This window comes from Hetaerina americana, unplaced genomic scaffold (genome assembly GCF_022747635.1).
Source record: "Hetaerina americana unplaced genomic scaffold, ioHetAmer1.1.p SCAF_2, whole genome shotgun sequence".
In the NCBI taxonomy this organism is placed as follows: Eukaryota; Metazoa; Arthropoda; class Insecta; order Odonata; family Calopterygidae; genus Hetaerina; species Hetaerina americana.
In genome coordinates, this window is record NW_027286763.1 from 27714289 (window position 1) to 27726612 (window position 12324).

The 12324-nt window shown below is 34.2% G+C and overlaps 1 protein-coding gene across 1 annotated transcript in view; it reads right to left on the reverse strand.

Moving 5' to 3' along the window:
* LOC139687640 (retinitis pigmentosa 1-like 1 protein) overlaps nt 1-12324 on the reverse strand; it is a 72499-nt gene that overhangs the window by 42007 nt on the left and 18168 nt on the right. The window contains exons 7-8 of the mRNA XM_071584881.1: nt 10394-10499; nt 10298-10348 (exon numbers count right to left, since the gene is read on the reverse strand). Coding sequence (XP_071440982.1) covers nt 10298-10348; nt 10394-10499 — 157 coding nt within the window. The remainder of the gene's footprint in view (nt 1-10297; nt 10349-10393; nt 10500-12324) is intronic.

Here is a 12324-nt window from a genome sequence, read left to right on the forward strand (position 1 = left end):
AAGAAGCCAAATGTGGGTATGCTTACTGCTCATGTAAGTTTGCGTGTACCACATAGTGATGCCGGGTGAATGAGAAAAAATTTCATTTTCTTGCAATACCTTATTGAATCACATGAAACAAACAATAGCAGGCATGAACAGGAAGAAATATGTGGACATGCGAAGGGATTAGCCAATGAGAGATAGGATTTGAGCAGAGAGCTGAGAATCAAACCAGCCCTAGAATAAGGAGATGACAGTGCTTACTCTACATCATCAATTTAAACATATGTTACATTGATGATTGAATATAACAACATTAAAATTTTAGAAATTTAATTATGCAAACAAAAATTCTATGCTCACACATACTTTATTGAACAACCCTCTTTGGATGACTAGGGTGGAAGAAGACAGCAAGCATAAAATCCTCTGGGAAGAAGTAGCAGCTTATTCTATTTATATTGGGGCAGATATTCCATGAAAGGAATCATTTTTCATTGCTTGCATCAAAAGCATGATGAGATATTGATCAAAATCCATTTTTACGTTTGACATGTGATGCTCTCAATCTCACCTTCAGGATAATTATTTTGATGATTGGGTGATTATCTGTTCAAAATTGCATTAAATTTTTACATTAAGTTTCTTGTTTATGCAACAATTGCATAAGTAGGTTTTACAAACTTACAGAGTTACATGTTTCTAACCCCTATTTGGCATTAAATTCTTATTCCATTGATTTCAACATGAATAGAAGTCCTTACTTCAACACTCTCTTTCATTTTCTACTTTGCAAGAAAATGGCTTTTTCTATTCCACGAGTATCCATGCTTTGCCCATTGTCAAATTATTGTGATCAAATATGTCTCATTTCTCCTTATTTTTGCCATTTCTAATCTGTTCTACTAACTATTTCATCTTTTTATAAATCAAATGACTGCAGTAACAAAGACTAATATTTTATCAATACTTCCAATTTGCATCACCAGTTCATTAATGTACAACATTGTGAATTTAAATTTTATTCAACTACTCCAAACATTAATTGAACATTAACTCAAACATTTAAAAAAATCTCATTTTAAGGATCACAAAATGGAAGGAGTCCAGAGAAACTGCAGCATTCAGTAAACAGCGTAAAATTCAACATTTTTATTGGTGCATTCCTCATACCTTTGTCTTGGCGACAACAAAGAGGTCCTAATGCTCCTGATGAAAATATTGCAAAACTGACATTGAAGATATATGTACTTATTAACCTGTTATGATAATATAGTAAGCACTTAATATAACAACTACTGGTAGATATCCTAATGAAATCAATGAAATTTCTACGGTATCTTCTCAGTTCAATGGGGAATTAGCAAAAATGTACCAGTTGTATTATTTGTTGTTGTATATGCAACAATTAAATGTGGAATTATTAACCAATGCCACCTTGTCTCAACTGTTGAAAACTTTTTAAACTGCACAGTATTGATCCTTAATTTTTTTAGTTGGATATTTTACTCTACGAGTCACAATGATGGCGTGGAAATTAATGCACCAAGGAAGCCATACTTATTTTCTCTTGTTGACTTTTATCTCAGACTTGCTTGATCACATAAATCTCATATTCATACCTATTTTAAGATTTCTCATGAGCTTTTGATGCTACTGATCGTAACGTGCAATAACATAAATGCTTCTATAACAGCATTCATGGCTTTTATCTCAAAAGACCAGAATGATGACCATATTTTTACATGCTCTAGACAAGAAATTTTGATTAATTCAATTTTTACTCGTATCATATTTAAATTAGATACCACAATATGGACTGCAAACCTGATTAAATCACAACAAACACAGTTTTCTCAGAGGAGCACCCTGAGACTCATACTTTTTTGCTGAATCTCAACAACCTGCCAATGGCCACCCAAGACCCAAGTTCTCTTATTCAAAGGGTTCAAATGCTCTATTGTCAACAACAAGCATGGAAGATCCACTCCAGAATTTTCAAACAGCTAACAGCAATTAGATCAAATCTGGGATTAGTGTTCATTGAATAAAAATGTATTATCAATGAAACAGAGATAACTGCATCTCAATGAAAAATTTCACTGATGTAAAAGATTTAATCAGAAATAAGAACAAACCACAAATAGTTCATCCTGTGTTATCTCACCATTGTAATTTTGTCAGCTGGGCAATCCAAAGGAACAACACAAGTTATGATGCTCAAATAAAATATGTGAGCTCTAACATGCAGTTGGCTCAGCCGTGTGGCACCTTTCCTAATTGTGTTGGGCACAGCCAATCTTTCCCCAGCTCAAGAATAGACAAAAGCTGTTTTGGCAAACACAGGGAAGATTAAAGGCAGAAAGCAACACTAGCCATAGTTAAAATTGCATTTTAGACAGGGAAATTCATTATCATAATCTTTTGTTTAAATTAACCTGTTATTTTTAAGATAGCTGAAAGCTTTCTCTTAGGGTAAGTGTACACAATTGAACTACTTTGCCAAATCAACATAGTTGGGAACTGAGTGAATACACAAAACAATATTGTTAATTTACTGCCCAAGTATGGTAATTTAAAATATTTTAAACAATTTTTAGAGGGCATTATTTCTGAACATGGATACTCCAAAGTTTATTCTTTTGGGCCTTTTAAAAGTAATAACCTCCATTTTCTAAATTGTTTCACAATTCATTTTTCAAGGTGCCTTACACATGTTATTTAACCATAAAATTATATAGGTGATTTCCACATTTTTCGGGCTGCGTCCGCATATGTCGTTTAAATGTACAACAGTTTCGCCAGCTATCCTGCTGGCGTCCTCAGGTCAAGGAAAACTGTTGTACATTTAAACGACATACGCGGACGCAGCCCGAAAAATGTGGAAATCACCTACTCATCGCCGCGGAAACCTTCGAACGAACATAAAATTATATAATCTGGGACAAATAAAAATAACATCACAGATTGCCCCACAGCTACAAGTTAGATGATATTAAGAATGCTTTTTGGGTAGATTTGTATGTAACTTGGTTCCTTGATGAACAACACATTCATATCCAGCGGTAATAATAATATTAAAAACAACAAAAATACCTACTGTAATGGTTTATATGTGGTAATAAAGACATGGTCATAAGAGCAACCACAGATAAAATAAAATTAAAGAGTTTACACAAAAGTCATTCTGTGCCAATAAACTGCTTATTTCATGTGAATTTTTTTTCAATCAATGAAAAAAGCTTGTTTTTAAGTCGTGAATTCAATTATCAATTGATGCATGCCTAATATCCGACATCCTATTACCTGACGGGCAGATTATCTATTGTTTCCAAGAAGAGGGATTCCCTCTCTTCTCCCATCCACTCCCATTCCCTTCCCTCAAATCACAATGCTAGCAGCTAATGACATTTATAACAGTTTATGCTGACACTCCCAAGTAATTTACTGGCATAACTTAGAGGCGTATGAATTCAAAAAGTTGAGTCGTTTAAAGCTCATCTATCTCAAAGCTGCTCCATATCAGTAGGGTCTGAGTCAGTGACAGTGTATGCTGCTTAATCTGATCTTTAGGTGTCTTACTTACAGATAATGAAAAAGGGGAGTCAGTGCATTATATGGCTCTAAAAATTATTTGGAATATATTAATGTTCCTAGGGTAAGCACAATATAGTATGTGAATATGTAAATAAAGGTTATCTGTGCCTAATAAACATTCACAGTACCCATGTGGTAATTTTTGGTCTCAGTCAAAATGTAATCCATCAAGTGCTTATTAAATGTTAACTCAAAGCAGTCACTTTCACAACTATTCTTGATAATAACAACATTTGCCTTTGTACTAGAGACAGACGAGTCAAAATGGAAAGCATGTGGAGTAAATTCCTAGCTACTTGACCAAGTACTGGAAGACAAGGGAATAAATATGGGGCTTTCATTGTCAAAATCCTTTTCATTGCTAACACTCACTTCTGAAGTGCCATTACAATATTATCCACAAAATTATTGTACACTTCATTGGACACTAAAAATATATCCACAGCATTACTTTCACAAAACACTTTTATTCTTTTTTGGCTAAAATACATGTTCCCTATTCATCATAACGTTGTAAAACTGAGATTTGCCACTACTCAAGATGAACCTGATCATGTACTTGCAAGTTTATTAAAATGAAATTTACGAAATTTTTAGGATTCTGGGAAGTGCATAGGCCACTGTACGGCAGGTTATGACCCTAAACAAAGATACAAGCACAATGAGCTAAGGGTGAGGGACTATAAATCACATGACTTTAGATTTAGATCCTTATGTAAATTTTCTATGCATTCTCATCTCAAGAAAGCCCAGGAAAAATGCATGACTAATTAAAGGGTAGGGAATAGCACACTTATTCCATGGGAAAGGCATGAGGGAGAGGAAAAGGGAAAAGAGACAGTTTGCCCACAACACACTGCAGGGAGAATGAAAAGGTATGCTCACTGTAACATACTGTGCAATAGTACTAGGCACTTTCATGGGGGCGCTCTACTCTATCCATATGGGGAGCCTGCTTTTAAGGGCAAAGAGCCATAAGTCATGTCATCCATAATACAGAGACCACCTGGCATAAGCACTTTTATCTGTCCATGTTAGTGGGCAAAACAGTACCTGAATGCCAAAAATTCAGTAATTGGGTTCCCAAAAACAACCCTGATGACTTTGATGAATATTAGATTGGTCAGGAAAGCCTAAGGCCAGTCAACAATAACAACCATAACAATCAATTAGAACTAGAATATAGTATATGCAATGAGACACCACACCTTATACGCACGCACACACACACTAAAAATACTCTGATATCCAAAATACAGTCGGCCTTATTACAGTCTATCCTCCGCTGTTGAAAGTAAAAACTAAAAATGCATTGCTCATGCTTCAATCAGGGCATCCAACCTACAGTGGGATGGTAAATGGGCGATTGTGGCCAAAAATTTGTCAGCAGATACAGCAGATAGATTAACATACATACATATGTAAAACACTGAATGCATAATTTCACAATTGCATTTTATACTTAAATTTTCCCAAGACTCACTTTATTTTTTCATGCCAGAACACAACCAGTAAGACGATACAGATTAGTGACAGACCTGAATGAGTGAGGCAGAGAGGACATAGCATATGGGAAAGCAGAGGAGCACACACGCACACACACACAACCATTAAGGGGTTTTTGGAGTAACATTGTTGTACTGCAAATGTATATCGCTCCTTTGTGATCCAGCAAACAACAGGCTTCTATTATTCTATTAAAAGAGCATAATTATAAATTATCACATAATAATACATTGGAGAGAAACTTCTCCACAGCCATTGCCTATGCACTTTTTCAACATCATCTGTGACATACACTGCATCTCAGGGATATAATTTCATAGCAAGTTTCCCTCTACATCATGTATTGAAGACAGTAAAACTTTTTGTGCGATTAATCTCAGCAGTAATACAAAATAAGTGATGGCAAAAAGCAACGTCACATCGGTTTGGAGGATATCAGAAAGGTGGCATACTGGAAGTGTGAGAAGGGATTTTTACTGTGGCAATTTGGTGAAAAAAATTTTAACTACGAATGCTGGAAATAAATAAATATAATCCAAAAATGCAAAATTAATATTTTGAAGGTCTGGGATAAGACTAATAATTGTGCAATGGAAAAGAAGACAAAAGCTGAGAAGGTGTGTATATGTATGATTGCAATAAGTTCACATGTGCAATTAGATAACCAGTCATTAGACCGATGAATTCAAAGAATGTCATGCACACAGCAAAGGACTTAGATGTGTAAAGTTTGCTGCAAGCAATGGGTGACTAGAATACCATTGGGAAGTGTCATAAGATTAAATTTTATGTTGCTATAGAGGCAATATTACACTGAATGTTGATGAATGGATGAAGAGACTGCTATTTCTTTTGGCCGGCAAAAAATACTGATGACAGTGGCTATTCATAAAAATTAGCTCCCAGTTGATAATCATCAAACCTCCCAAATATTAACCTTCTAAAATGAGATGCTCAAAAATCAGAAGAAATCAAAAGACAGGGCTATACTAAGAGTTTGCTGCAATGCTGTTGGAAACAAGGGAGAGGAATTGAATTTTCCAATTCATGGCTTGTAAGATGATGAAAAGTTCATAAAATGGTTTCCAAATTGCTAAAATTGTTAAAACTGGAATACTGGGACTCGTGGACGCTTTCCTCACAGAATGCCATAATTGAGTGCCCGGTGGAAAGGTGCTTCAAAAAATGCAATAGCACAACAAAGCACTAATGTTCAACAGTGGGTAAAAAACTATTCCTTTCAGGTGGGATGGCATGAATTTCTGTCAGTTTAATATGTGTGAAAACAATTCCAGCCACAAATTTGATGGACCATTCAATAGTTTACCTGCATTAACAGAATTAGAGATTCTAAGATTATGTGAAAGGATTTGATAGAATCCTTCACTCCCTTTTCATTTAAAGAAATGTAATATATAACTCTTATAAATATGCTCTGTAGAACTAATGAATTGAGATGAACAAATTGAACATTTCAATCCCTTGGATCCCCTCCATTGCTTGATTTTTCATCAATACTCCCATTAAATAACATATAAAAGTACTTCATGAACATCATTATATGCTGATCTGGAATACCCAGAGCTTAATTAAGGACATTAACATCAATTGAAAAATTGAGTTTGTCTTGTGGCCAACCAGGAAAGAGAAATCTAATGTGGATGACATTTTTTTTCTAAATGTTAGAGTAATCCTAGAATCCACCGCATTCCAGCAGCACATTATCCAGCAAGTTGGAAATATTTATATAAATAATACAGACATTATTTAAATAAATATCCTCTGAAGACTGATGCCTACACTAATTAACAGCTTACTCATATATGCATTTTTTCTAATCCAAGTTAGTCAGCCATTAAAACATTTTCAATCTCAACCTTTTTATTTCTAATAGATGTACTAAGCTTCTGCCCTAATAACAAGAGGAAAATATGGTGCTCATGCACCCTATCCAGCTGCAGTTCACTGTTAACAATATCAATTAAAAAGGGCAGGTAGTATCAAGAATTTACATTTAAACCTTCTGTTATGACAGTGCTGAGGTCTTAGCTTAGCTACACAATGGCTTAGCCTCGTCCCAACGACCAAATAAGAATGTGATTTATCCACATAAATTGGCTGATTTTATTAATTTGACTGAAAAAATTTTTTATTCAATTCAATGGAAAAAAAGTATGCTTTGCACACCCCTAATAATTATAAATACTTCAAGAGGCAAGGTCATAGTGACACAACTGCTATTCAATTTACATGTGAAGAGATGTTTGAAAAAAAAGTACTGCATATTCAATAAAATAGCAAGCGAAATAGACTAATGAAGACCCCGCAGAAAAATCAGTTTCTAAGGAGGCAGACATATGAAATAATGCAAATGACTTAATATTGGGAGAAGTCAACTAAGGAGCATAATCCATTTTTATTTTTTAATAACACAAAACTAACAAACGCTGTCAATTTGCCAGAGCTTTCCCAAAATGAAGCATACATGATTTAACAACATTTTCACTTAAAAATACCTGTAATTCTCTTCAACCCGGCATTCCTTTGCACCTTCCTCAGAATGTTTACCCTTCACATTTCTTTAGACTTTGCTCAGAACATGAATAAAATGAAATTATTTTGAATTTTGCAAAGAAATATTCCTGATGCCATGCCATAAAAGTAAGTATAAAAACAATCATCTATATTTAAGCAAATGAATTATTGACTAATGGGTTTTGCCCATTTTCTTTATAACATTCAAAAATTGTTCCCTTCTACGAAAACGAAGGATACTCAAATAATGGAAGCCAAAACAGGCCAATAGCGCTGCACCATATCTTATTTAATGCTCTTCATAAGTATTTGTAAACAATTAGTTTCATTTTAAAAAAATACAGCTCCTACAATATTATATTTTTGGAGTCATCGTCTCATTCAATCAAAATGTTTAAGCTAGAAAACATGAAATGAGGATCAACATTATAACCCTGTAATATACCCTAAACACCCAAATTCAGGCATTTGAACATACTCCTAATGATATGTGACATTTGATGGCTATATTACTTTCTCTAATATGGGATATCAATACATTCTCTGTAAACTCTTACAACTATACCCAAAATACCACAGGAATGAATAACTTCCCAAAAGTCTATTAGAACAAGGCACCATGTTAGGTCTTAACAAAATAGGTACTAAAATATACAGTTAACTTCTTTACACCTTAAGAAATATCCAGTCTAATGGATTTTTAAAAAATGGAAAACATTTTCGCAAGGAAAGATGTATTACTCAGTAAATGAATACAATTTAACATTTTGAATTAATTTCTGTTACCTATTGCTGCTGCATGAATTTGAAATGGTAATGGGCTAGTTTTACACTTTATGAATGTAAGATATTTTGGCAAGTAATAAACATTGTATTGCACCACACAACATATCAGAGTTCCAAGGGAAACACATTACAAGTCAAGTGATATGAAATAATTCCTTAACAGAAAGTAACAAAATTATTAAGTGGAGGTCTGACCGACTAAGAATTATTAAATACGGGGCTCACACTAGAACCACAGTATTTTCTACGAAAACCTTAATGTGGGCAATTGTTCAAATTACATTTGGATACAAAAAATCATTCTAAGCCCAAAGAACATGTTTTCATTAGATTAATGTGAACATAGGATAATATTGAAAATCAAGTTTTCCATCATTTTTATATTTAATCTTACCAGAACAGCAACTTCTGCAGAATATTTTAAATCTACCAGCAATATTAAAAACAAACAAATAACATTGGAAAAATAAAATGAGATCATTTAAAGAAATATGCAAAATTTAACAGGATATCAGGTACAGTGTTTTGAACTGATACATTTGTGTGCCTTGCTCTGATGCTCATGTAACAGTAAGCAGGACGTAAATAGTGCAGAAACAAGTTTTAAACTATGCAGTTCATTTAAAATAATTACTTCTAGAAAAGAACACCAACAATGCTATTCACAGTATTGCACTGTATGTGGTAATCTTTCATAAGAATTGTTCATCACTGTACATAAAAATTGTACTGTTAATTTTCTAGGTCTCTTGACTTCGCCTATTCTTAAGTTTAACATGAGAATGCAGCCTATTTTTAAAACTTTCTTTTGAATATCCCCAGGGGAAAAAAGTGGGAGTTGAAAGATCTAGAAAATTGGGGGGGGGGGATTATGCATTCTTGTACTGAATGTACAAGAAATACATTATTTTTAGCGCAAGCATAACTGTGTCAAAAATCAGAAACATTAGTAAGAAAACTTATTGCAAACATATACATGCAACTGAATCTATCCGCAACACTATTCCCATATTAATAATGTTCGAACACGACTGTTGAATATTTCAGGGCTCTGCATGAGCTAGATATTGAGCCAGCAAAACATACTCTTGACTATTGTACTGTGGTGAAAAGAAAACTGGGAATGAACTTAACTTTTTTTATTAATTCAATGCATTAGCTGTGCCTTCTAAATCAATCTTCACGTTTCTTCCTCCATTTCTTCCTTCCATTCACAAAGGTTACATACTCAAAGTAAATGCAATGAAACATTCAGTTCAATATTGATTTTGAAGTTTCATTAAACTTATCTCATCTTAGAAAAATAAAGAGAATTTTACCATTCAAGAGTTCACAATCATAAGAACTATGTTCCTGAATATTATTCTTTGAATAAAGCCCAAATGAAACAAGAGTCACTGCTAATTACTGCAAAATTGCTCCGGTGGTTTAAGGTCCACAAGTTTGCAATTATTTCCCAAACAACTAACAGATTCACAAATATATTTCTGCTATTTCTGAGTTAAAGCCTATATTTTTGCTTAACTGCCAAACAAATATAAGTTCATCATCATTAAATTCAATTGCACAGTGATGACTAGGGTATATATCGGTGCAAAGCATGACAAATCAAACCAGGGATGTCTGGCTTGTCAGGCCAATAAGCCAAGTAGCTGGAAACACTAAATTCCAATTCAATCTTTCCAGAGCAAGAAGTAACAATATCTTGGAGTTCAAAAACTTAAGTGGTTTGTCAAAGAAACACATCAGCACCAGTTCAAATACATGGTTATTACATACAAGAATAGACCCATGTACAGATTCAATGCATTTACTGAATGTTAAGGCATGCAGAGGGAGTCAAAATGCAAGGCACAAGCACAAATGCCAACAAGAAAGAGGAACTACTCACCTCCAGAACTCTCCTCCTCCGCAGTCTCTTCACCTTCTTCCTCCCCCTCACCCCCTTCCTCCTCCTCACCCCCTTCCTCCTCCTCTTCCTCCCCACCCTCCTCTTCCCCCTCCTCAACTCCATCATCTTCCTCTGCTGATTCTACTCCCCCATCATCTTCCTCCTCCTCTGCCGATTCTATTCCCCCATCATCTTCCTCCTCCTTTATCCCACAGGATATATGCAAAGGGATAAAACTAATTAGCAATCATGAAGACTCTCTAATACACACAGTAAATATGCTACCCTCTACCAAGCACACACCTAATCTGATATTGGAATTTATCGAAAAAGCAGTTCATATAGACTTGTGTGAAAGCACTCAATATTAATAGATAGGTAGTCATATTATACATAACACCTCTGATATGTGCCACAACTCATGCATCAAGCTTCTCATAAAAACAAACTTAAGCCACATGAGTTTAAGGATTACCTTTTACATTTTTCATTTCTAAATGACTAACCCATCTTTAGGTCCATTATACCTAGTTAACATAGAATTTGCACACACGCGTAGAAACAACTACAATTTATGAGGAATTATGGATTGTTTTCCGATACAAACTAATGACTAAATATTTCTCTAGGAGGCTGCCAAAACAAATTTTATACTCAAAATTAGGTAGTGTTGGCATGTCAGAAACAACAAAACATCAAATCAGTGCACATCCATTTCCTGACAACACAACTTGGTTTACTCTAAAATACACCAGCAGTGGATCCACCCTTGAATAAATTCTCTCCCTCTTCTGCATTGATAAGAATGCTATTAACATAAGATTTTATTTAATCATGTTTTCACAGGAACATTGTCCACCAATTTAAAAGTATTTAAAGTCCTACTTCATGCTGAAAATAAAACAAATGGATGTAACATACTACGAGAACATATTAAATAGTTTTATGATAGATAAATTCACCTGAAATGATAAGAACAAAATGAATTCTACTTACTGATAACTACAAACACAATCAGTGTCATTTCTTTCCCTTCCTTATACCTTTCGTGAAGGGTTGATCATTCCAAGAGTGGCTTCCAGCCACCAATACACAAGATGACAGGTAATATTTAACCTCACTCTTGTTTAAAATCAGAAAATATTGCAAATGGATAGTTTGAGGTCAACAATTAAAATTTCATACTAATAAGCTATAGAAAATTAAAAACCAAAGAGGCAGTACATGCACAGACACTCTACAATGGTGTATGCTGAATTGTCAGGCAAAAATTCATTATTCAACTTAACAACACACTCTTAAAGGTGGGCTCACATACACAAACATTTTAAATAGTGTCAGTTAAATTTTAGTGAGGATGGAAAAAAATGTTACTAGAAACACTCAAAAAATTATGTAATATTTAATTAGATGTTATTATTTATTTTTACCTCTTCAGTATATGAGGAACACCAAGGAAACAAAATTTTACACACCTGCTGAAAAACTTGACAGTTTCTTAAGTGGCTTAAATGTTAGCCCACATCATGTAACTCTGGTGTGATAAAAATGGTTGCAAACAATAATATTTTGGACAAGCACAAGTAGCTTGTTTTCACAATAATTCACTCAGAATGTCACTATCTTGGAGGGAGGGAGACTATCAAGACCTTGAGAGATAGTTGGCCTTTCTATTATAAAAATCTTTTTTTAAGAGAAAGAAAATAAAGTAGTTGTGTATGAGCCCCAAACAAAACAAGTTGTTTTCACTCAACCAACCCTTCTACCACAACTAACTCTACAGTGACCACTAATTATCTGCAAAGCATTATTATTATTAACTCTGAAAAGAATCAGTCACAAGTCTGGCAAACAGAATTATGTTTTTAAATTTCCATTTCCGAGTTTAAGACTGCCATGCCATTAACCCTCTTAGTGCGGCGGGCCGATATATCGGCTCTTGCGTAGGCTATTGTTTAAATCGTTGTAACTTATGGTTTTTTCTTTAATTATTTATGGTTTTTGTGCTATCAATAGGTTGAATTCCA